This window comes from Diadema antillarum, unplaced genomic scaffold (genome assembly GCF_040938485.1).
Source record: "Diadema antillarum isolate AM-2024a unplaced genomic scaffold, OU_Dant_1.0 seq00001066_RagTag, whole genome shotgun sequence".
NCBI classification, from domain to species: Eukaryota; Metazoa; Echinodermata; class Echinoidea; order Diadematoida; family Diadematidae; genus Diadema; species Diadema antillarum.
Genome location: NW_027271892.1, coordinates 282,082 through 309,714, shown reverse-complemented (window position 1 = coordinate 309,714; position 27,633 = coordinate 282,082). Strand labels below are relative to the sequence as shown.

At 37.4% G+C, this 27,633-nt stretch overlaps 2 protein-coding genes across 2 annotated transcripts in view; one reads left to right on the top strand and one right to left on the bottom strand.

Moving 5' to 3' along the window:
• LOC139743304 (ADP-ribosyl cyclase/cyclic ADP-ribose hydrolase-like) overlaps positions 1-14,162 on the bottom strand; it is a 32,525-nt gene extending 18,363 nt beyond the window's left edge. The window contains exons 1-2 of the mRNA XM_071653797.1: positions 14,016-14,162; positions 579-799 (exon numbers count right to left, since the gene is read on the bottom strand). Of these exons, the coding sequence (XP_071509898.1) occupies positions 579-760 (182 nt within the window). The 5' untranslated portion in view covers positions 761-799; positions 14,016-14,162. The remainder of the gene's footprint in view (positions 1-578; positions 800-14,015) is intronic.
• A 1,852-nt stretch (positions 14,163-16,014) lies between these two features.
• On the top strand, positions 16,015-27,633 carry LOC139743303 (tubulin polyglutamylase complex subunit 1-like). Its single transcript, XM_071653796.1, has 9 exons — positions 16,015-16,073; positions 18,088-18,178; positions 19,100-19,230; positions 21,181-21,244; positions 22,013-22,128; positions 23,191-23,326; positions 24,591-24,648; positions 26,236-26,322; positions 27,504-27,633. The coding sequence occupies exons 1-9, from the start codon at positions 16,016-16,018 to the stop codon at positions 27,519-27,521; spliced, it is 759 nt and encodes a 252-aa protein (XP_071509897.1). The 5' UTR covers position 16,015; the 3' UTR covers positions 27,522-27,633.

Here is a 27,633-nt window from a genome sequence, read left to right as displayed (position 1 = left end):
CTTTACTATTACTTCTGCTACTATTGAGAATAACGACAACCTTCAGTTGGCAACCACTTGCTCAGATTTCTGAGTTTTGCTCTCTCTATTTTGTTCCTTGAGAATTATATTCATCAAACTATTTATTGACCTATTCATTCTTACTGATAATAGGTTTGGTATTTAGTGCCTGTACAATGGAAACAGTTGCCATGCACATGTTAAGTTTCAGCATATATTATGTTGCTGGTGTTTGACGCAAAGAAATTTGAGGTGAAGCCCTCTAAAGTCATGGTTTTAATTTTTTTCGATTTTCTTCTTTTTTTTAAGCCAAGCTTGTGTGTGCTTGGGGTGGGGGTGGGAGGGGTTGCTGCAGGCCCTCCTGTTCCGCGACCTCTTAGCATCCATCCCAATAGGTATTTTTATTTGTGTGACTTCAAAAGTGCTGCGACAGAACCTTCATTTCACAAGCATGTCTTCATTCTTGTTCGTGTTATGTATTATGTATAATGCAGATAAAATGAATCCACTTTGTATCATCTTAAACTTCCCTCTGTTATGGTGGGGTAAAAAAAGAAACCCCGAAGTGCCTAACTTACTAATATGGTAGGCATGGCTCTCCCCGGAGACATTCTTTGTACTCTTGGCATCGTCCGAAGAGGATACCCGTGATGTTAGGCGTGGTCCCTGCAGTGAGTTCGACACTCGGATTGGCAACGGTCATCCCCAGCGGAACGACGACCAAGAAAAGAGCGAAAAGGGGGCGAAGACTCTTCATCATTCTCAAGTGTCCAAGTAATGGCGCTGTTGGTGGTTTTATCTGAAAGACGCATAAATTACTATTATTGTTTCGTTACTCAGTGTACTTCTATAATTTTTGTGCATCGCACTTACCAACATATCTCATCTGCAGATCTTTCCCCCCCCCATCCTTGACTGTCGATGAACCATAATAATGTATCAATATGTGAGGTAGTTTACAGCGACTATTCTTTTGATGTCATTCTAATTGATATTATATATATAATAACTTTATAATAGATATAATTGTTATCTATATACATATATGTACATACATATTCATGAACCCTGAAGTCCCATGAATCTATTGCACGTATGGAAAGTAGAATAGAATAAATCTAGTAGAGTAGACTAATCACCACTTGCCTTGGTCCGATTTCTAATGGTCAAGTGGTCTATAGATCTACTCTAGCTTTAGACAGTCTAAATGTATTTCTTCTATGTGGAATTAACAACCAGTTCCATGCGAGCAAAGTAAATGTTACCTTCCCTATAATGATTTAAAAAATCAACAACAACTATCCAAATTATCAACTGACAGCAAAGACAAAGAGAAGTCCAGGTGGGAAGTGTCAAGAGTTCTAGTGATTCTATTAAACTTCCCAGTTTTCTATATTTGTCGAGTCAAGTCTGTTGAAATCTATGTTTTCAGCTGCCCCTATACACCAGCGCGATTGTGTCGTCTCGCCTTCGCGTGGTTTGTCCCCTTGCTCCCAGGTGCCCGTTTCATAAAACTTGTCATTAGTGACAATTTCTAGTTGTCATAGATGTGACAAGCTACTGAAATCCTTGCATCTGATTGGCTAAGAGCAAATTTGTCTTAGAAATGTGGCAGCTGTCATTGATATCAAGTTTTATGAAACGGCCGGTTTCCCTGGTTTCCCTAGCGCGGATTTGTTCCGTATAATTACTATATAGACGTAGGCCTCATTTCATTACAAAAAGAAAAAGTTGCCATAAAAGCAACTCTTGCTGGAATGGCAATTGTCATAGTAACGACAAGAAACCAGCTTCCTGATGGAATGTTGCTAATGTAATGCTATATAACGGGAAGGAGATGGAGTGAGGGTGGGAGAGAGTTTATAGTCCAGCCAAAATACGACAAAAAGTGGGTTAACCCACAACTAATTGCAACAGAAACGATTCCACTTGCATTTGACCCGGAAGAGCTATTAAAATAACGTATTAAAAGTTCCCTAAAATTCGAGTGGTGGATAAGTGTCTAATTTGCATAAATTCAAAATGGCCGCCATACAACCTGTTTATGCCTATATCTCGGGATACGTAACCAATAGAAAGTAAATTCCGGTTTCTAAACCTATGTTTTTTAGGTCAAGGAATACAATTATGTTATCTGTAGCAACTTTCAAGCATCCCTTTATATAGTTTTTGGATATATTTGCATATAATTATATGCAAAATGGCCGCCATATTGCCTGTGCAAGCCCGTATCTTCGTATACCTTTAATGAAGTACACTCAGGAATAAGTCGCTATGTATCTGGACATAAAACCCACAAAAAAAAAATATATATATATATATTCTGGTGTCTAAACCTATGTTGTTGTTTTTTTCAGGTCAGGGAATACAATTATGATATTAGCAATAACTTTCAAGCTTCCCTTTATACATTTTTTTGCTATATTTGCATTTAGTAAATGCAAAATTGCCGCCATAATTCCTCTACAGGCTTATATCTCTATCTGTAAAAGGTACCCAGTGGTGGTGTCTATGGTCTTAATTTTACTGCTGAAAGTCACTGTTGTAGAAAACGTTCCAATCAGGAATAATTACCTATATATCACTCAAAATTTGCATATATTTATACATAAATCTATTCAAATTAAGAGTAGCTTATATCCATAAGCTACTCTACAAAAGTTTCATGAGTTTGGACATTTGTTTAGAGAATGTTCTTGTCATATCAGGGTACCATGTCACTCACTCAATTTCTGAATAAAAGACCCAGGGGTCCAGCCCTCACTAAGAATCTCAAGTTCACCTTCCATCCATTCTTACAGACTATTACTTGGGAGGGAGGAAATTGGAAGACTTTGGGAACCTCTAGGGCCATATCTACAAGCCTTTAGGGACCTCCATGGTCCAGGGAGGCATGATGTTCATATATTCATGACACTAGCAATAAATGCACCTACAGTACTAAGTTTGTTGAAAATTTGACCATATGTTTTCAAAAAGAGGATCAGAAATCAAAAGTGTCCCCCAATAATTTGGTCCCAGCCCCAAGGCGTCCGCACCTATAGGTAATATTTAAGGTGCCTTTGGGCATCCTGTGGCCTGGGGTGGAGGGGGGGGGGGGGGTTGGGGTATATATATATATATATATATATATATATATGTATATATATATATATATATATATATATATATATATATATATATATATATATATATATGGGTGAAAACGTTGAACGATGTACAATTGGGCAAATCAGGGGTCAAAATTAAAACATGTGACTCATTGATATAGATACATCTCAGTGAAATGTCATTATTGTCAGCTTTCTTGTAAACCCAATTATACTGGGATATCTCCAAGGGTGTTGTTTTTATTCAAGGTTAAATAGAACTGTGACATAATGGCGAACGTCTCTGACTAAAATAAACATCGTTTTAGTGAAAATTCAAATGAAGGGTGAAAAAACATTCAAATGAAGATAGTTTAATCTTATTCATACTTTCGAAGACTGTGTTAATTTGTTCCTAAAATATTGTTTGCCTCCTGTGAAGTTTACAAAAGCTAATACACATGGAAGTTAAAGACAAAGTGGAGTTTTTGTCATTTAAGCAGAGATTTTCATATTCTTATCTTCACTTTCATCTCATTTGAACAAAACATGTAGCAGGGGTCTCATTTGTTTAAATGTTAATGTTCAGTAGATACTAATAATGGATTAGTGCATTTCGTTTGATCAAATCACCATAAAAGCCCTATACAGACGCTGGAAGTAAGCCATGTTTTGATCAGAGACGTTCTGGTTTCACTCATAGACGTTCCTCAGACATAGGCAATACAAATGATGTCCTTTGATCCATATTTAAGAGTTTTGTGAGCAAACAACATTTTCCTTTATTAAACACATGTCTTTTAATCTTTTGTCAACAATTCAGAATGGTAATTTCACCTTGAATTATTTTTCATACTAATTGATTATAACTACGAATCTCCAAATTGTAAGAGGAATTTCGATTTCTGCACCAAACATCAACAACAAGCCTGTTCTTGATATATCATTCAGATCTTACAACACCTTTTAATGACAGACAACAAAATTACCTGAAAAATTTACAATTTCAACTACTTTACCTAATTACTCATTTATATCAGAGACATTTGCTTTTCCATCAGGGACGTTTCGGCTGTAAGTTATCACTAAAATTAAACATCAAACTCCCTATTTTAAAAGATGCTCGCAACTGGACATTCCACATTCATTGAGAAATCATTTACCTAGGCCTAAATGTCGAGAATTGTTTTTGTTTATGATGACCACTACTTTGCATTTTACCTTCAGGTGTATATGCAGGTGTGCCCACACGCTATTAATTTTGTATATGTTTGCTTTCAATTGTAGTCCAAATCTATAAAAAAGGTAAACACAAATTTATTCATACTAATTTAATTTGACCCCTTAGTCTAAAATATAATTGTATGAGTATAAGCCAGTTTGTATTTTCATTAGGGACCTTACCTGGGCCACTGTTATGATGTCGTCTCAGAAAGCTGTAATTAATCTTTGCTTATCCTAGAAGCATCAAATTTCGCTACGCTTTTTTTCATACTATGGCAGATATAAATTGTAAACAATTTAATGCACTTGCCACAACACCAAACTCAAAAGAATATCGACAGTATGGTATAGCAACTGTTTGTTGACGAAAAGTGAACTGAAAACCTCTTTCAAGAGGTTGACAATGATAACATAACGATATCACATTTTATCTGTCACATCGTTAGGGGATTATTAATCCTTCTTCCTTCAACTCAAAGGCGATGCATTATAGTGTTCATAGTGGAAACTAGGTAAGGGACATTCTTAATAGACGTTTTCTTGTTTCATCACAGACGTTAGTATTTTTCCTTTTCTCCTGTATTTGGCTTACAAACCTCAAAAATATCACTAGAATATTTCACCTTACTTCCAAAGGAAAAAGCTTCATTCAAGGGGAAATTCAGCCCAACTGTATAAATTTATTCGCTGATAAGAAAGAAAATCATACGGGCTCCACAAAAATGAGAAGGTTGTGGCATTTTGAAGTTTCGCTAGTTCTTCAGTAAACAGTTTTTGAATGGTCATTATGAATCTGCAAATGGCAAAATGAGCATGTCATCCCCTCACAACTTGCCATAACATTTGAACATAATATTTTGAAATTTCCAGTTTTTCATTCAAACATAATTATGCCCCAGGCTTAAATCCGGGTATATATGTAACTGAACACTATTCCGAAGGTATATAATCGACCACGAATAGCATTATGTTTCAGATTTCAATGCCAGAAACATTAAATTTTCGTTATTTTTTGTACACGATCAATGGAAAATGGAGAGGTTATGACATGGTTAGCTCACTCATTTGCATATTCTTATCCACTGTACAAAAACCTTATTGCAGAAATTGGCAAAAATTCAAAAAGGCAGTTAAGTAAGGGTGCAATTAAACATAATTAAGGGTTCAAGTGTGTCCTGCCATTGTTTCAAATTGGGTGCAAATTATTTGAACCTTTACTTCTTAGCGTATAAGCCTCAAATTTCACAGGCTCAAAAGCAAACGTAGTGACGTGCATTAAAAACGGAGTCGGCATTATAACATTGAACTGAATTTCTCCTTCATTTGGTATTCAATGTCCTCAATCAGTGCATAGTATCGACTGTGTCGCTTGCGACACCTGAAACCGGGGTTGGGAAAGTCATTATTGTGTAAACAGATGGCACTCGTCCTCCAATCAGATATCCGTCCGGTCTTGCCAGTACCACGGCCGTGGTCTGGAACTTGTAGGCTCCATGAACATGACTGAGACTAAAGATCCTAAACAGGATATTCGGAGTGTTTACAATCCATCCGGTCTTCCCATCTTGCTGTAAGAAAAAAAAAATAGAGTAAAAATGATATTAAAGTTAACTTACCATGCACTGGAGCAATGTACGCACAAAATGAACGTCTCTGATCAAAATTATAAAATCAACATTGTTTCTACGTAAGTTACCTAGAACAATGTATGTATACGAGGGCCATCTACTGTGGAATAATGAAAGATCGATTCCCAATTGTAGTAGTTGAAAATATGTAAAACGTCCCGTATAACGTCTCTGACGTAAACATCTTTGCTTATCAGTATTTAATGGGTTTGATTTTTACAAGACATTAGCATTATATTTGGATTGAGGAACCTATGTGCTATGTCATCCCCTCACTACTTGCCATAACATTTGAACATAATATTTTGAAATTTCCAGTTTTTCATTCAAACATAATTATGCCCCAGGCTTAAATCCGGGTATATATGTAACTGAACACTATTCCGAAGGTATATAATCGACCACGAATAGCATTATGTTTCAGATTTCAATGCCAGAAACATTAAATTTTCGTTATTATTTGTACACGATCAATGGAAAATGGAGAGGTTATGACATGGTTAGCTCACTCATTTGCATATTCTTATCCACTGTACAAAAACCTTATTTGCAGAAATTGGCAAAAATTCAAAAAGGCAGTTAAGTAAGGGTGCAATTAAACATAATTAAGGGTTCAAGTGTGTCCTGCCATTGTTTCAAATTGGGTGCAAATTATTTGAACCTTTACTTCTTAGCGTATAAGCCTCAAATTTCACAGGCTCAAAAGCAAACGTAGTGACGTGCATTAAAAACGGAGTCGGCATTATAACATTGAACTGAATTGCTCCTTCATTTGGTATTCAATGTCCTCAATCAGTGCATAGTATCGACTGTGTCGCTTGCGACACCTGAAACCGGGGTTGGGAAAGTCATTATTGTGTAAACAGATGGCACTCGTCCTCCAATCAGATATCCGTCCGGTCTTGCCAGTACCACGGCCGTGGTCTGGAACTTGTAGGCTCCATGAACATGACTGAGACTAAAGATCCTAAACAGGATATTCGGAGTGTTTACAATCCATCCGGTCTTCCCATCTTGCTGTAAGAAAAAAAAAATAGAGTAAAAATGATATTAAAGTTAACTTACCATGCACTGGAGCAATGTACGCACAAAATGAACGTCTCTGATCAAAATTATAAAATCAACATTGTTTCTAGATTGCGCAAATTACCTAGAACAATGTATGTATACGAGGGCCATCTACTCTGGAATAATGAAAGATCGACTCCCAATTGTAGTAGTTGAAAATATGTAAAACGTCCCGTATAACGTCTCTGACGTAAACATCTTTGCTTATCAGTACTTAATGGGTTTGATTTTTACAAGATATTAGCATTATATTTGGATTGAGGAACCTATGTGCTTCAAACGTAGGCACAAATTCGCCATGATGGGTCATTAATATTGGTTTGAGAACAGATCTTATTTGTTCAGAGAACGTCCCTGACCTAATCCTGTTTTTCTTACATTTCTGCTTCTCTCACAAAAAATACGTAATTCAAAGTGACTATTACATTATAATTATAGACTACTGACCTATTACTCGTCATAAAACACAGTTTCTGTCCAGGCAATGTGTTTAAACTTGCTCAATCAACAGAAAACCTTAAATTTGAAACTCTTCTACATATTTTCAACATCTTTCAGGAAGCTTCATTTTTCTTAATATTTTAACACGCCCGTGTAAACTTTGTTCTTCTTGTTCCTATAATACTAACCGCACCCATCCAGACCTAATTTTACTTTAATGTTCTCATAATTTGTAGAATGGATGTCTTTATTTCATGAAACAGTAATTATCAGAGACGTTTTTCATTTTGCTCAGAGACGTGCGGTCTTTGATCTTCATGTAGAATCTTACATATTTACTGTCCATCCTTCTTTAATTTATTTATAATCCAAAGGTTAAAATACATAATTTCACAGATGATACTAATTGGCAAATCTACGGAATGATAACTGTTATAAATCAACACAAACACCAGGAAAGTTTTTGTTATTACTCACATTTTCAGGATTTGTGGGCATTTCCGTTGTTGAATTATGCCGACTCGATTCCAAGATGGCGCGTCAGTGCGTACTATAAGCGCGCAAATAAAGTATCATGCAGTGTGTACGTGTCAGATGAGGGAATATCCCTTTAGAGATTTTCAATCAGAGACATTCGCTTTGATCAGAGACGTTTGCCAATTTGGATTTTCAACCAGAACTCATTTTTATGGACAGTATGTTGCTCTTGTTGCCAATCATCATAATCGCCTGGCTCACACTGACGTACTGATCACCAGTTTTTATCTCAAGCATAATCAACTTTCATTAATGACACCATTAACCAATCGAACATCTCTGATGGTTATTCAGTATAATTTGCTTTAATGAGCCACCACGCGATTACTTTGTACAGCTCACTCACAAATTTTGATGGAATGGTAGTATGGATAATACGCTAAATAAATATGGCCTTACATGTTTTCATATTCATCCTGGAGTTTTTGCGTCAAGGAAAAGATAATTCATTCAGAGACGTTCTTTTTCAGACATGAGTGAATTCAAAAGTTCCTGATAAGATGAATAATAAACACGTTCATGGCAGAAGTACTTGATTAAATCGTTGGAGCATGTGGGCTTACTCACAAGAAAAAACAAAGCTGTAGAATTGGATAAGAACAAAAATTGCGACGTCTGATTCTGGGATTTTTTCATAAAATATGTATTTTTGTCAATTTGTTCAGCTTTAAGGCATTATTTTTTAAGGAAATGCGGTGACAACAATACAGAGTGTATATTTTCTGAAAGGCACAACCCTCCCCTACCAAATGATACATAAAACTATGAAAAACACCCACAGGTGACAATTTTACAAGGGTTTGAATATCGCAAAGCCCGAAAATGGCCAATTGTACATCGTTCAACGTTTTCATCCATATATATATATATATATATATATATAATAGATGACGAAGTATGGTGGTAATACATTTCAGTTCAACAGTGCTATTTATTCAGACCAAATTTTCGACGGATACATTCGTCTTCCTCAGGATCGACAATGACAATAATGTGAAGAAAGACGAATGTTTTCGTCGAAAATTTGGTCTGACTAAATAGCACTGTTGGACTGAAATGCATTACCACCCTAATTCGTCATCTTTTCTGTACTGGTACCAACACATGGATTACAAGTATCATATATATATATATATATATATATATATATATATATGATATATGTGTAATATGTGTAATATTTCGAAAACAAGTTAAACTGCGAAAGTAAACTTAAATCTATATGCAATCTCCAAGATATTCAACTTTGTATACATTATACCTAGCTCTGTTACACTTGGTTCTACTTTTGTGTGTGTGTGTGCGTGTGTGTGTGTGAGGGTGTATGTGTGTGAGGGGAGTTTTTTTTTATAATAGATTCCTTGATTTCGGGGTTCTGGGACCTTTTGGACATGGTGTCTATTTGAACACCTTGAAAGTCTATCATCCTTGGGATGCTACTTGCCTAGTTTGTTGAAAATCTGTCATTACATTGGTTTTTTTAAGAGAACCTGGAAATGGTTTTTGAAAATGTATGCATGACCGACGACCGGACAGTAGAATATAAATGATGGCTATTTGCAATATTAGCTTGAACCTTTTTTTGCTGTCTTGAACCTTTGGCTAAGATGAGTTTAAAATCTAATGGATCAAAGTCACTCGATTTCAAGAAAACTTTCTTTCGTTTCCTGTACATTATTTTCATTTTCTAGCTTGTGATAATACAGATACTAAGGTATGTAATGTGATCTCTCAAAATAGAGATCAATGATAAAAGTGAAAAACGAGTGTAGCTTACACTCACAGTGTTTTATGTGTTTACCACAAATTCTGGACTAGGATGGTGTGAAATTGCAGTTGATTAATTTAAAGCAAACAGGATCTCGGCTCCATTTCATACTGAAGCGTGGTAAGTCTCACGTTTGTTGCAAACTGTGTCGATGTCTTTCGAGAATGCTTCTTATTCCTAGTCACCAATTAGAACAGCATAATCTCACTCCTCACATATTTTAGAAATACAACATTACAAGTGTCTGATATATAATGGCCCGCATCTGACACTGGTATGGGTTGTGTGCAGTCAAATCTGCTTGCCCTGCAATTATACACTGCCAGTTGCTAACATCCTGTCTTGCAGTTGCATCAGACTTTCTTCAGGAGTTCCTTAACAGCTGCAGCTTTGTCTGTAGTGATCAGAACATATTTGATTTTTTGATTAAACATCTTCCTCAAATCGTCCCAATTCCAATGATTGTATATCATTTCCCTTCCACTGTTTAACTTGAAGAAAAGCTGCTACCGAGGTGGAGGGAAGGGACCTTTTGGAAGGGTTAGGAACAGAAAATGATATGTATTTTCTCTTTGATCTGACTTAAGACTGCTTTTTCGCCAGCAAAATTGAATTCAGCATTCATGCTGCTCGCATTTCTAAAAAACAACAACTGTGTGTTGGTGAAAATGTTGTTAGTGCGAAGCCTCAATGCAATAGGAAACATTTCTTTTAATAAAGCTGCAGATACAACACGAAAAATTGTAAAAGTAAGACTTATAAGAATTTATATGTGTTGTATGAGCTTGAAGCCAATGAGAAGGAAGCTGTTTGTATTGATCGACTGATGAATCCAGAGTACTAGTAATAGAAATGTTAAAGGGACATTCCAGACGATTTTCATAATTTCACATCATGTAGTACATAAATCGACAACTCCATGTATAGATTTGTGGAATTTATTGTGGTTCTTGATCTGAGAAACAATACTTTGAAAGACCTTAAATAAATTACACTGAACAAGGATGATGACATTGGAGGTTCACATATTTCAGAAATGTGGCAGTGTAATTCCATTACAATACCACTTGCTTGCGAGTTCACCTGTGTATAATCTATGCATGCCTTCTTCTTTTGTTCTGCTTCCTTGAGCCCCAATTAAAGCATTCTTATGGTAACTCTGCCATGTCATCATCCTTGTTCATTTCAATTAGTTCTAAATTTTGAAAATATTCTTATTCTTCAACCTAGTTATCATAAATTCTGAAACTCTGTCCTCTGTATAACTAATTTATAGTTGTTTAAATGTAAAAATCTGAAAGTCATCCGGAGGTCTCCTTTAAGGCATTTCCTTTTTTTTCTTTTTCTTTGTATCTGGCTGTAAATCACAATGTTTTACATTTTCAGTGAGTCACTGGGTGAAACCGTGCAAGAATATGACAAAATCCACTTCCATACAAATTATCACGGTCATATGTTGCTCATTGATAAACATGCCTTTCCCAAAAGTTTTGCAACAAAGGACACAAGTATCAACTAAACATGGATATAAATCATCGCAGGTAAGAAAAAAGATGTTTGAAAAAAAAAAAAAAACCCTGCTGAGTGATTTAAGACCAATTTTTGTGTGTTGATAAGCACACTTTGAAAGCTATATGAGATATGTCCAAACTCATGAAACTTTTGTAGAGTAGCTTATGGATAATCATGAACTTGATGATATGCCCCCCCCCCCCCCCCTTGGCAAAAAAAAGAGAGAAGATATAAAGAATTGCAACATAGACACAAGTAATAAGCAGTAAACATGAGGGCAAATTACAAAACATAATACATTAAATATCATGCAATCATGAAATATTTTAACGATTCCTACTACATAATTTCAGACTTTAATATTTGTGTACCTATTGAGCACACTTTGGAAGATAAGTTGAATTTACAGTTAAATAAAGGTATGTTCTATTCGATGCTACTTACAGTTGTTTTCTGTTTTGAGGCTGTATCTCAAGAAAATGTGAGTACAATGTAATACAATACTTTTGATAAATGCAAGAATATACACGCTAGGAGTAGGATAATCATCGAGGTTTTAAATGGTATTATAACAATTTTCCCTTGATATCTTGGATGAGACATTACAGTACCATTAACGTTCTGCAGCTTGTATTCGTATATGAGGAGTTTATTTGCAAAAGGGGTTAGATCCACTTTTAGTACTTTAGAGAAAAACTGGTTTGTTTGTGAGAATTTGTACACAAGTGTATGAAAAATCAAAATCTAATTTTGCTATAATTTGTATTCAAATGTTTGTCTGGATTTGAAATTTTCACTGTAAATAACTCAAATGGAATTCTGTGCAGTGATGCTAATAACTCAATTTTCGTCAAAAATGGATCTAATCTCTTTTGTAAATGAGCTCTTCATATCTGAAATCATATTCACGGTAGTAATTTGAATAGATTTATGTATAAATGTATGCAAATTTTTAGTGAAATATAGGTAACTATTCCTGAGTGGAACGTATTCTACATCAGTGATTCTCAGCAGTAAAATTAAGACCACAGACACCATCACTATAATAGGTACCTTTTACAGATAGAAATATAAGCCTGTAGTGGCACTACGGCGGTCATTTTGCATTTAATTGAATGCAAATATATGCAAAAACTGTATAAAGGGAAGTTTAAAAGTTACTGCTTATATCATCATTGTATTCCCTGACCTAAAAACAGCTATAGGTTTAGACACCAGAATCAATTTTCTGCGGGTTTTATGTCCAGATATATAGCGACTTATTCCTGAGTGTACTACATTGATGATATACGAAGATACGGGCTTGCGCAGGCAATATGGCGGCCATTTTGCATGTAATTATATGCAAATATATGCTAAAACTATATAAAAGGATGTTTGAAAGTTGCTATACATAACATAATTGTATTCCTTGACCTAAAAAACATAGGATTAGACACCGGAATTTACTTTCTGTGGGTTATATATCCCCAGATATAGGCATAAATAGGTTGTATGGCGGCCATTTTGAATTTATGCAAATTAGACACTGATCCACCACTCGAATTTTAGGGAACTTTTAATATGTTATTTTGATAGCTCTTCCGGGTCAAATGCAAGTGGAATCGTTTCTGTTGCAATTAGTTGTGGGTCATTTCATATTTTGACTGGACTATTAGGGAAGAGATAAAGGGAAAGATCTTTGCTTTTATAGTATCATTCGGTGAGATGCATCACTCTTTGACCACTAAGGCTTAGATGTTGGGGCATATATACAGCCACTGAGAAAAGAGACTCCGGGAGAGAACTCGACTGATCGACAAGTCGCCTGCACACAGGAAAACCCCTATGCTTGTATTTCGACGAATTGCCAGTACATTCCCACCAGCAAAGCAAACACATAATGTTTTCATAACGTTTCCTCAACGTTTTTTTTTTCCGAGTTTCAGTACATCTTCGGCTGAAACGGACGTTTTTAAAGTGTACAAAATTATAACGTCAAAATTTGTACTTAGCATATATTCACCGCAAAGCACAGGTTTTGGGAAAAGGTTTTTAAAACGTCAATGGGCGTTACAACATAAAACATCCTTCACGAAAAGGTTGTAAACGTTATCGGAAGTTACAAAATTAAACGTCCTATACCTCACGTGTACAGAATGTTTTTCTCTGACCTTTGTTGTTGTTGTTGTTGTTGTTGCTGTCGTTGTTTTAAGTTTTAAGACTTTTTGCAAGTTTTCTACAAGTTCTTAAAACATTTGTTATACACATTAGACGTTCTTAAAAGGTTTTCTGGACCTTCTAGACGGATATGAAAGGTTCTCTAAACGTTCTGGAAAGGGTCGCAAGACTTTTTAGACATTCTTAAAACGTTTTTTGAAAGTTATTTCTGGATGTCCACAGAAGAAAGTCCACAGAACATTTTGAATATTCTTAAAAGGTTTATAACGTCTTTAACGTCCAAGAGGTTTTCAGCAGATCCTTGCAAATCTTGAAAGGTTTTTATTATTTGTTTTTAACGTTCGTTTGAAACGTTTTAAATGCGTCGGTAGAGAACCTCCCCCAAAAAATACGTTCTGTAAACGTTTTGACAAAACGTCCAACACAAAACGTCCAAATAAAGAACTAGGAATGTATCAAGAACGTTCAGAACACGTCCATAGTTAGCTGGGAGAAAGCTTTCCACCTCCCTGGTACCACGTAGCAAACAGGGAGCAGACAATGGCAATATTGAATGTGTGATCATATTGGAAAATGAATGAATCATACCTTCTCGTGAGCGCAGAATCTGCGGAGTCGCACGTCGAGTGCAAAGTTCTTTCGCGGAAGTTGGAGGCACCACTTTTTCGAACCCAGTGAGCAACGGAGGGACGTTCACAGTGCGTCAAGTTGATCCCCGACTGAGGTGCTTCGCGATTTGGACCACATTATGAGGATCAGTTCTACAGACAACTAGTGGGGCTTCCCAACATGCCTGAATCCGGATGACGTTTGTTGCTGTTTTTTTTTTTTAGATCGCTGTTGGTGGGTCTAGTTTCCGCCAAACACACTGATGCGCAGGCCTATAGCGTTGAGTATTCATTATCAGCATGCGCGAACTTAACATTCGATAGAGTTATAACATTGTATGTTTGTGTGATTGTTCTTTGTTTCTTCCCATTTTTGTATGGGCCTTATTCATTCTTCCCTAGATTTTCATTCAAGACGTAAAACACAACTATCACAGTCATATTAAGAGGTGTTACAAAGTTACAAAAAACATTTCCCACTTTTGATCCTTGATAGCTCGAAAACTATACATCAGATAACACTGTAGGATTGCTATATAGCTGAATACATGTAATACAGTTTAGTTGGAGGTGATTTGAATATGTGAGCATGAAACAGTTTCGTAGAATTCCTCCATGATTAATTTTAAAGTTAAGTTCCAGATTTTGGTCAAATATGAACCCTCTGTACAAAATGGAACTTTACACAAGAACCAATGATGTGTATGTGAGTGTGCGCTTAAAACGACCATGAACAATAGACATCACTACCAAGAACACCACCTCTTAAGAGCTTTGCTGACTAGGCTTCTGGACTCTTTGCTCCAAGGCACATGAATGCTTTTGATATTTCATGTTGGATTGCCCTGGACGCTGCTAGTCTAAATTCATGGTAAAGGGTAGAATGCATGCAAATGAAAAAAAAAAAAAAGCACATGCTTTCATGTGCTTGCAATAAAATACATTCAGGATGAATAAAGACTAGCTGTGATGGTGAAATTTCTCATGAATAAATAGTGGAGCATTCAAACCCTGGCCATTGTTCAGAACCATTGTCTGGGTGTTAACCACACACTCCCATACACAGCAATTGATCCCTGTGCAAAAGTAAAGTTTTGCACAGATGGTTGAAAGTGGACCAAAATCTGAATCCAAACTTTTTAAAAAAGAAATCTTCAATCTAATGAAACTGATTTATGTTCTAATTTTTAGACCACCTCCAACAAAATTGTACACTTAGTATTCAGCTATATTGCTCATATCAATATCAGTGTTACTATGAAGGATCAAACGTGGGAAATGTTAGGTTAAGTTAGGTCCAAAATCTGATTTTTATTTTAAGGTACCGGTACTATGTTTATTTTCCAATTTTCCTTGGTTTGTTTTTGTTCGGTTTTTTTTTTCCAAACTCTTAATTCACTAGGATTTTATCACTTTCTCTGCCAACAGAACTTGACAGTTGCAGTAGGCCTACTGATCTTTCATGCGGCAAAAGGACGTATCTGGAGTATCATACCCCAGGTCCTCATTTTATGTACGTCAAAAGGGTGTCTTACATCAATATAAAAAGAGATGTATTAATTGTAGGCCTATCTTGTAGGCCTACACCATTTCGCCATGAAGTTTGCCCCCAAAATTGTGAAAATGACTCAAGAAAACTCCTAAATGGAATAATTAACCATTATTTCTACATAATAAGTATCTGAAAGTTGGCTACATGAACATTTCGATCTCAATGACCCCATCCCATATTGGAAAAAATTACTGTACATATACAACCCACATTTTCCTGTACACGTATAACAATACAACGTAGCATTATAACTTCTTTTTTTTTTCTTTTTTTTTTTTTTTTTTGGCCATAACAATTACGAATTTTATACCAAGGCCTACTTCATTTACTAGTACCCACACCTACTCAGTACAAAAATTCGCCAACGTACACAGAAAAACAGAGAAGCGAAGTGGAAGGGCGCCCGCCTTTTATGCGTTGGCGAAACTATGGCAGCGAGGCTAACGAAAGGCGACGACAAGGCCGAAATTCGACGTGAATATCTGGGTAATTACCTGATAATGACGTCTGTGTCTTGTATACATTCAATCACCTTAGAATAGATATGACAATAGTGAAAATGTATTTTATCTAGGCAATGTCATAAATGTTAATTGTTCACTAACGTTAGTCCGGCGCGTCGCGTTAGCAGCTACACATGTCGCAGTCCCTCCTATTAGAAGTTGTGTAGGTTTGAATCAGCTGTCATTGATGTAACGTCAGTCAGAGCCCACCCACACACAGACGTGCAGACAGTGTTTATAAACATAATTATATTTAACGTTAGATCTAACCGTTAGGTCTATAATAAATTATGTTACATGCATACGGTATGGAGCCTAGGGCCATATATATTTGATAAAATGCATACCAACATACCTGCGCATGAACTGGTCAATTTAAAATTAATTTACCATAAAAGTAGATTCTGTGAATTTGTCAATAAAACTTTACTGTAACTATTAAATTAGTGTTATGGTAGGCCTCTTGTGTGTTTAGAAAGGTAAGATTCTAAGGATAAGAATAATAGGATGATCATCCCATATCAACCAGGTCAAAAGGCAGATTTTGACAGTATCGCCAAACAGATCTACTGACGCCTGCATTGAAGTGTGGGCCACTCAAAATTTCCTCAGCAATGAATGTTGAAACACTTGCTTTTGGGTTGTAGTTGCCAGTCACGTCAGATACATTCTACCTGGCACTGTTTCGTTGTATCTGTTCAGTTCTATTGATGTTTCTTTGAGTGTGGGGATCCCTGGGCCTTGACCGAAAGATCCGTCTGTATCTGGTCATTGGGGATATGTTCCGCAGAGAATGCGTCTGTGCGTCTGGCTTCATGGATCTCTGGAGGAGAGCGATTGCCGATAAACGTCAAAAAAAATAAAAGACTCCTCCGGACAGACGGATCTTTCTGTCTAAGGCCATAAGGGATCCCATGACACAGCTGCATACTCTGCAATGGGTCTGACATTAACATTATGTCATGGAGGTCACCTCCTTGATCTTCTTAGACTTTAGTTAGAGCAATGATTGAATTTGAAGCTGCACTGGAGAAAAGCATGGGTTGAATTTGCTTTCTTGCTTGTGATGTCAATGTGTGCATTGAAATTTGAAGCTGAGCTTTATATAATTGTCAACATGAAGGCCCAGATATCTGGTGGATATGAAACTTCATCTGGGAGGTTTTCATGATATATTGTCATGGGAAGGAAAGGGGTTCGCACATTTTGGGGATCTTTTCACCTGAAATTTTGACGGATGAAAGTACACTCCCACTTTTGTAGGGGATCCAGATCACCCTGTAACATTAGTAGTGTAGCATCACCTTCAAATCAGAGGATATCATCTTGTATTATAATACATAGTTGTCTGCTGCAGTACTTCTTCGCCTCCAAATTTGCAGGTTTCATGAAAAATACATTTTTTCCCCAAAATTTTATTACTAGATCTACATAGTACATGCACGTGCCTTTTGCAGGAGAGGTAAGAATACCGTTTTTCCTTGAAAAATATGCTCTCTCTTTATTTTGGGAGGGGGGGGGGGAGGGGGTGGCATCAGAAATATATATGGCAGTGCTGTTTACAACTTTGAAAGTTGGCATTCCTGTGCAAATTATCTTGTGGCATGCTGCTTACCACTACGTTTCACACTAGCTTACAGTACTTCTTCTGGAGAACTGACTTTGCTGAGTTGTGTAGGTTAATGACGACCATCATGAAAAAAAAATACAAGAGAAAATTTACGCAAAGGTTATACAAATTGTAATGTAATTGATACATGTAGCTCTGTTACAGTGTAATGTAGCCACAGTTTGGGATAGAACTGTTCATTATCTCTTAGAAGGGGGATAGTACTTAGGAAAAGTTGATTGTAGTGTTGTGATTTGCTATATTTATTTGTTTATATTATTTATATGTCTATTAATATTTTTTTATAAAGGCTATTTATTTTAACTTGTGATGTAACAGATGTTTGTTTCGTTGTTTCAATTTCTTTCTTTCTTTCTTTCTTTTTCAGAGAGGAGTCATGTCGGGAAATGGATCCGAGATTCACTGTCAAAGCTTATAACGAACAGACCAGATGATCCAATTCAATTTTTGGCTAACTAGTGAGTAACCTCGGTCAGCGCCCTCCATGGATTGTGTTCATGCATGCCACACACATTGTTTGTTACTCTGATGAAAAGGATTGCTTAGATATCAAAGAATTTGACAGAATCAGTTATATCACAATGCTACACACTGGCACTGGTCCAACGATCCAGGACCAGTATAAATCACTATTGGACCAGTAACTTTTTCTGGAAAGGACCAGTAAAAGATTGAAAAACTAGGTACTTACTGGTCCGACAGACAGGTTGGACCAGTAGAAAAAATGAATTGGTGTGCAGCCCTGTATATCAGAACAAATTCTATTAATGACTAACAGGGCAGAAGGTTGAATGTTCAACATGAGACATTGGTATTTTTTTCCTCACACCCTTGGTTCAAAATGGTACCACATTATGAAGTTAGTTCCAAATGTTGACTTTTTAAAAGTGCAAGAACAAAGGGCTGAGTTTTTGCTTTTCTATTTGAGCAAAGTAGACATGACATTTGTCATGATTTTTCACTGTGATATTGATCAGTGGTAATTGACAGGGTGAAACTCTTTGCAACGTAGAACAAGAAGGTGTTTTGTGTGCAGGCTACCATCCCTTTCTGTAACAGATAACAAGGCAATTTCACAACCATATGGCATGAAGCTCCAATTACGGTTTTTTTTTTTTTAAATTCTGACAGCACTTGTTTTTGGGTAGCCAGTTTGTAGTTATTTGTCATGCTTGTATTCATGTGTTTTGTTTTTGTTTTGTTTTTGAAAGTTTGTATGAGAACTGCAGTGGTGTATTATACCCTCTAAACAGATATGTAGTATCTAAAGAGTCATACTCATTTCTGAAGATGACTGTAGGTAGGTCTACAAGTGATGGCAAGTAATGAAATCGTGTTCACTTAATATGCCCTGTGTCTTTTCTACATTTGCATTTTAGCTTTGAAAGCATCAGGGAAAAGGGAAACCGAGTGGTAAGGGCGTATCAGCTGTTGATCCTGACTCACCACAGCCGACTTGCATTTGAGGACAATGTGGCCACGGCATACCAGCTCCTTAGCACACCCTCAAGTAAGTATCCCTCTTTATGAATCTTGTTCCGTTGGGGTGGCGAGATCGCCCTGACTGTTGGATGTGTGTCTGACTTCTGCCCCCATCTACTGACTGTTGGAGGCTTAGTTTATATTATATGTGATCCCCAAATGTACCTAAATTTCAGCCAGATTTCAGTGTTTCAATGAGTTCCGATGTAATCTGATCCGACAAGCTCCAGAGACTACCCCCTAGGGCTTACCAAGGATGATCCTAATGCCAGAAGAACCCCAGAACCTGGACTCAAATCAACCTGTACGATGACTGTTAACCATCATGTTGTCTCTACACACGAGATAGTCGCACAACAGAGTTCTGACACATCAGACTTGACACTTACCTGACACTGACTCAACTTGTGACCAGAAATGATGTCCAAAGGCGAACCTAACTCTGAGCTTAGTTCCTTGATCAGAGAATCTTGCCCCATCGAATCGTGCCTGACACATCTGACCCTGACCTGATAGGCGATCAACACAAATTGGATTCGTCAGACTTTAAAAAGATACACTTCAGTGGGTGACCCGAGTAAGAGAAAGAAAAAAAAAGACCATACATCAGAATACTGAATGAGAGAATAGCTCTGTGGAAAGGGTTAAATTACAGTAAAGAAGGTAGGAGACCCATAGATACCAGCTGTGATGATGTGCTATCACTCTGGGTATGTGTCCAGGGTTGCCAGGCAATACCCATAGACCCTTGCCCAAGTAGTAGTACACTCGGGACTCGTCCTCAATGGGTTAACGTACAGTGGGAGCAACCAAACTTCGATGACACAAACCAATTTCTTTTTCCAGCTAACAATCGAGTGGGGTGGAAGCAGGAACAAACTCTAGAATCTTCAAGCTTCCCTAAGAGCTGCCTTCTTCTCATTGACTGCCTGCAACCAGAAGCAGACTTACTTCACATCAAAACCAGATATCCCCATGCTTCAACATACTGTGGACACTGTCATATCACAAATGTACACATATATACGGCTATGCAACTATCGGTATACACAGCCCAGTCACTGTATCTTGGCACGGCGTCTGGTCGGGCTAACGGCTATGCTACTGTATCCTAACCCTTTGAGGACAAGCTGATTTTGCTACAACACACATTTCCCACAGACAGCTGCCCGAGTATAATTGGGACTCATCTTCAATGGGCTAAAATATCACGTTTACACTCGGGAACTATATTTTCTTTCTGATCACGTACATTTCACTACACGGCATAGGACCTACATGTAACACCTCTTTACAGAGAACATGGCTAATTCTGATAAATGTACATACAGACATGGCTAAATTTGCATCTATACCAGACAAGACAGCATGCCTGGCACTAAACCCCAGGGCGCTCCTTGTACACAGTTCGGGCTGGTCGCAGTTAGCCTGCATTAGGAAGTTCACATTGTAGCAAAATTAGTCCGTCCTTAGTGGGTAAAAGGAGCATTGGAACAATTGCCATAGAAAAGAGTGTGTTATCAGTGCTCCAATTCAATTGTCAGCCTGTTAATGGACCTGCTGATGTCTATTGTATGCTGTTAAAGTGAACCGCAAAATTGTCCATATTATGTTCATCATAATGTTTGGCAGTGAAGGCGGTGAGTGTGTCTGCCGTCTTCAGTAAACACCTGATACCTGACTGGAAGTGATGCATGTGAACCTGTTTCCTTCTTCTCCGAACCATTACATAATCATGTGACCTTTTCTCACTCTTAGGACCTAATTCCTGATCTACAGGTTTGAAAATTACAATCTCTTCTAAGTTGATTGGCTTAACTCAGAGACTTACATTTGAATACGATCTTAATCCCGTTTACATGATTTATTCTTTTAATCCAGCTCCAGCATAGCACTATAAGAACAATGATTTAGCACAAGCTTCTGTTTTTTTCCTCCATACCTGTCATTAATTCCTATATATCTTTGGTGCTTCCAGGTTCAAAGCATTCATTTGGTTTGACGGGATCTGTGTACAAGGAATTGCTGAGAAAAATTACACGGTAAGTTTGCATTGACAATTTGCATATTCCATGACAAGCACAGGAATAATAGGAATCCCCCTGCCCTTTACCCCGACAACAACAACAAAATGAAAGGAAAATAAAACCTGCTTTGTCACAACGTATGACAACAAATGGATGACAGTGATGTTTTTGTCATGAGCCTGGCAAATATTAAGAATACTAGGAAGCTTTTTGTATCAAAGTGAGTAAATTAAAGAAATAGTAAAAGATTCCTTTGCAGAAGTGGTGTTAACTTTTAGTTAAAGCTGAACAAATAACATTCTTTAATACTGGATATCATTGCGATGCCCTGCAGCTTGAACATGTCTTTTATGATATTGGACGGCACCATGGCAAAGTTTGTTTGTTTGTTTGTTTGTTTGGGGTTTTTTTTAATGGATGGACTTTAATTTGATGTACATTCAAATTATGTTTTGTTTTATTTGTTGTTGTTTTTTTAATCCAGGTTTAGATTTACAATACTAGTACTGCTGTGTCAATGTGACATCAGGGCATTAAGTACCAGTATTACATTTTTTTTTCAACAGAAACTCTTCAAATTTGTCCAAAATGATTCATGTTTATGAATGTGAGGAAATGCTTTGGCATGCTTGTACATGCCACTGAAATGATATTCTTCACCCAAATAGACATTGAATTTTAGGTATTTTTCTGAAGCTCCTGTGCCAACTCATCCCCCCACCCCACCACCGTTTTGCAGAAGTCAGTAGATGAAACATTTTTCCACCTGTTCATTTCTGGCAGGTTTGTTCCGGAAACTGTCGAGGATGAGCTGATGAGGAAGATTGGCCCGAGGGACCACGAGTTCATTCCGCTTCAGGTTTTTCAGCATGGTGTCCTGACCGCCTTTGTGCTGCTTGGTAAGGGAAAACACATACATACAGCTTGTACATAGACTGTAGAGTGATTATAGCAACTTCTTGAGGGTTCTTCTAAAGGCTAGTATCTCTTTGTCCTCTCTGGCCAAATTCTGCAGCAAGGTCTAGCAAAGACGAATGAAGATATCAAAGGAATGAGTGGAACTTTTCTCATTCTGAGTTTATTATTTTTGTCTGTATGTAAAATCTTCGTATTAGACAATTACTTATTTATGCATGTGTCATAAATTCATTTCTTCAATCACTCTGTGTTTTAATTTGAATGCTACTTTTCTTGTGTGAATGAGAAGAGCATTGACAGTTGTGTACTGTATCATAAGTTGTAATTTTTAGTATTCAACTTGTATTAGATTAGTAAATTTTCTCTTTACTGACATGATGTTTATCAGTTAGTCACATTTTTTGGATATTCAAACCATTGTGAGTCATGTAAGCATTGTTTGACAGTTTCAGAAAGTATGGTTTGTGTGTGGTACAGGTAGCAAGAAAACATATGCAATGTGTACATATTTGAAATAAAGATTTTCATAAACTTAAATGTCCATTGTGGGAAAAACAGAGAAAAATTTAGTATCCGTTGTTGTCAGCTTACTGAAGTACCGGTATTGAAATTTGAATGAAATTAAGGTTTCCCTCCCATGACCTACATATGGTAGCACAACAGGTATTCATTCTGTCAGCCTTTATGTACTCTAGTTCATTTCAATTCCTGAAATCCAGTTTGCATGCATAAGATGCGAGCCTTAGGCTTGCTTATCAGTCACGAAATCTTTGTTATTGAAATATGCATTTAACTTGAATTTGTCAATATTAAGTCGCCTGGCCTATGGCTTTAGAAATACTGTTATCAAGTTGTCACCATTCTAACATCAAGATCAAGGAATCAATTTGGTTTGGTGTCATCAAAAAGATGCATCATCTTCTTGTGAAGAAGAAAATAGAAAAGTTATGTACAAAGTATTATTGAAGAAGAGATCTTGAAAACAAGAAATGTAGGAGGTTTTTCAATACATTTTTTTTTTATTGTCTTCTGTTATGTTGTAGATTACTTGCAGCAGGCACAGGATCTGCATGAATGTCTGGACCTACATTCAACGGGGAACGTACCCCAAGCACTGTGCAGTGCTGTTCTACAAGAACTACAGGAGACTATTGTCAACACCACAACAGACCCACTGTCGTGAGTAAAAGCAGGGAGTTTATTTGGCTGTGTGGAATCAACCTTAAAAGCTTGACAATTAAATGTGACCCACTAGTACAAAACGATCCGAAAGTGGGGGGGAGGATGATTTTCTGAAAATGGCGTGATGCTATTCCCTTACTCTTCCACTTTAATTTTGTATATAACATGACTCATAAAAGTACGCGGTTGTGAAGATATTGATTATTTTGTGAGACCATGTCGAGTCGTCAAGGAAATCAGCATTTTGAGAAAACCGCTTTCGAAGTTTTCTTTCCGACACAGCAGTGGTCAAGGGGAGGTAAGACAGTTTTCACCTCTTGCTAGCAACCACTGTGATGTTCATTCAAGCTTGGCGCCAGCGGTCTACACACGACCAATCAGTAACCATGGTGCCACACACTGACCAATATGATCACTCCCTTGTTGCAAGGGGCGGAGTCTATCTGCGGCACTAGATCCAAATCTTCGGATACGTTTTTAGTTCAGTTGAAAGTCAGAAATTTTGGCCCAGAAAAATGCTAATTTCTTGCCTTACATATTTCCTTTGATCACTTAGTTTCGAAATGTCAGCAGATGATAGACGATACATTACACTACAAAATTATGCCAAAAACAGAAATCTGATCGGTTTGACCGATTTTGATGATCTGACTTCAAATTGATTTTCTGGGCTTAGCCATCCGCGACTTTAGGATCCTTTTGTTGTGGCGAGTCACAATCTCAAAGTGTGGCACTTAGTAAAGTTGGACGCATTTAGACTGATTGCATGACCAACCCTAAATGTCATGAAAACCAAAGCAGTAGTGATTCAACGTCAAGAGCATGATGTAAATGATTTGAATAGGAATAGTAGCCATTGAATATTTGGGTATATCTATTAAGAGAGAATAGACATTATGAATCTGAGCAGTGGAATTGGTTGTGCAAAAACAGAAAGGTTGAAATCCATTTTAGATTTTTTTAAAAGATGTGTAAAAATTCATGAAAAGTGATGATTCTCAAATCATTAGTAATATCACAGTTACTGCATATATTTTTAGTACATTACTTTCCAGAGAACTTTGCAGTGTTATATTTCATTCAGCACCGTATGTGGACTTTCCAGAGAACTTTACAGTGTTATATTTCATTCAGCACCGTATGTGGAGGGTAATCTTCTGAAGGAAACTTTGCCAATGTGTTGTGGATCCATAAATACCATGATTGTTAATATATGTTATATTTTTATATGTTTGTTTTTTCATCCCTCTATCTTGTGTAGGATTATCCAAGCCGGAGCCCGCCTTAACGAGTCTCACATACTGGAGTGTCTTGAAGAGGTAGGAAAGAGACCAGGGGGTGTACCCACTATCCCTCCCCCTCCCCCTTCTCTCCCCACCTGGGTTAGAATCACACCAAATCGTCGGGTGCCCGTGCATTGGCCGTTAAGGCAATACATGAATACCATGTATGAAATGCATTAACGGCCAATGCACGTCCTCCTGAAACGATGCTGTGTGTGTTATGCTGTCCCTTCTAGTAGAGGCAAAACACTCTGTCCACCCTTGGATAGGACATAAAATGGAGGTCCCGTGTGTGAAACAGTCACAACTTGTGCACATTAAAAAAAAATCCTGCTTCATTCCCTTCTTGCAAAGAGCAGGGGGCTTAACCTGGTGAAGTGGTCCCTGTCACAGTGTGTTCACGTGAACTAACTCGTTAGTCTAGATTGGCTGTTTGACCACCCAAAATGAAATATATCAACTATATATATACTAAAGAGTTAGTTCACGTGGTAACACACTGTGACAGTCCCCCCCCCCCCCCCACATCCAAGTGGACCCCATGGAAGACCAGGTAGTGCAGCTGAACTTGGGCTGTCAAGCTGTCTTGTCAGATGGAAAATTAAAATTAAGAGAAGAAGAAGAAGAAAAAGAACCCATCCCCATCCCCATCCCCATCCTATGAAATCTTGGTATGTTCTGCTGGGGTGGGGGGTGTTGCAAATCATGACTTGATAAATCAATGCATTAGTCAACATCACGAAACAGGTATTATCACAAAAAAAGGTTTAGCAGCTTATGTGCTTTTAACCCATCCCTACCCTAAGGAAATTGTATGTCTATCTTGCTTGAGTGTAATTTCTGATTTTGACAAGCACAAATACATAGTTCGGATTTGTTTTCGAATATATATTTCGTAGTGTGAATGAGTACTGATGTGATTTTTGATTTGCAGAGGTTGATCCTCTGATCTTTTTATAACTGCCTGAATGTCCAACTTTTTTTCTTTTTTTTTTGGGGGGGGGGGGGGAGGGGGACCAGTAAGAGTAGTAACCTTACATACGTTACAAATTCCAAAAAGGAGATGCTTTGATCACTAACTGCTATTAAAGGGACTGTACAGTACTGGTTGAGGTGGGGATTCATGTTTTGAACATTCTTAAGTGAGATCATGAGAAACCTCTTATGAAATATGAAAGAGCTTGTAATTTTAAGAAGGATTCAACATTTATTTGATGAAAATTGGTTTTCAAATGGCTGAGATATCCAGAAAAGTGATGATAATAATAAAAGGCGACATGCCACAACTTTATTAGGATCTCTTTGTTTCACCTTGTTTTTGGATATCTCAGCCATTTCAAAACCGATTTTCATCAAATAAACTTTTGATACCCCTTAGAATCGCATGCTCTTTGACATCTCATAGAGTGGTTTCTGAATATCTCGCAAAACGTATAAAGCTAAATCCTCACCTGGACCAGAACTGTACACACCCTTTAAAGAAAGAAGAAAAAGAAAAATTTTTCATGAGGTTTGACCGTTGGTATGAAGATATGAAACACAAAATGAAAATATTCTTTTCTGAGAATGCAAATGAGCCATGTCTAGTCTTGTTAACAGACTCATTGTGGTCTTTTTTTTTAGGCTGAAACAGACATGAAATCCAGCAGGCATGTTACCATGCAGGCGGAAGAGTTTGTGAAGAATTCAGCGAGCATTTTCCTGCAGAAGGTATGCTATGCGAAAATCCTTTCCATGTGATATATTCATATTCTGTAGATAACTTCCATGTACTTTGTGGCAAATGTACAGTGATATACAGGTTAGTGAAATATGGTTTGTACATGTACAGGAACACCCTATGAGTAAAGATGTTGTGGGGGCGTGCTTCAGTCTCCCTTGTTTGAGTTGGTACCTCATAAATGTACTTGAAAAGAGACACCAGCCAAATGCAGTAATCTATGATTGGAACGGTTGAATTCACCTCGTTAAAGTAGTACCTCGTAAGTGAGCTCATTAGAACAGGGCTTCCCTTTACCAGCAGTCAATGGCCTAGATATTACTATATACGCCGAATATTTCGCGAGGTCTATATTTTTCGTGGGTCAGGTGCTATTGGCGAAATTAAAGACACACGAAAATATGGACTCTGATCAAGCTATGAATATGACGTACGTGTGTACATTTCTCCATTTGGTACAGGACTCCACGATCGCGAAATCGTCGGGAAGTTCCGATTCGAGAAAATTTAGACTCGCTAAATATATGGTGTATACAATAATTAGGTAATACTGAGCCATGACGTCTCCTGTGTAAAAGATTCTTTTTGATGTCCTTCCATGGAATTACATTTTCTTGTGAGCCAACGGCAAAACTGAAGAAGCAGCATATGATAGAAGTAGGGCGTGCCATTGTGGTACGCCATGTGTGCCCAAGGGACAAAGAGTGTAGCAGTAGGACTGTGTATAACTGTGCACAGTTAGCCTTCAGTACTGAGCATGAGTCCATGCTCTTCAGGTCTGTGTAGTTCAGAGGGTTTGGAATCATGGTAAGCAGCAATAATCGGGGTTGCCATAGCAATGATGTTGATGCCTGCAATCGATTGATCTTATTGTGCTGCAGTCCTAGTGACTAAGCAGATTTAATGCGATTTTGGGTTTTTTTATTGTGCTATATGCAGAGAGACCCTGATGAACTGTTAGTTGTGAATACATGAAGAATGTATTAACCCATTGAGGACGAGCTGATATTGGCATAACATGCATTTCCCATTGACATGTGCCCAAGTATACTCTGGACTAGTCTCTAGTGGGTTAAGTGTAAATCATATTGAGTTTTTGAGAGAGGGCAAGTACATCAGAGCTCTGTGTCATATATTGTTGTGCATCATAATTCTTCCATCTTCCCCACAGGTCAAACCAATGAGGTGAAGCCAAGCCGTAATCATTCTTAGTACTCAATGGGAAAAAGAAACCAACAACAGCAACAGTGACAAAAACAAGTCTTGCCTGGTTGGTAGGATTGGATACCATGAGGGCGCCA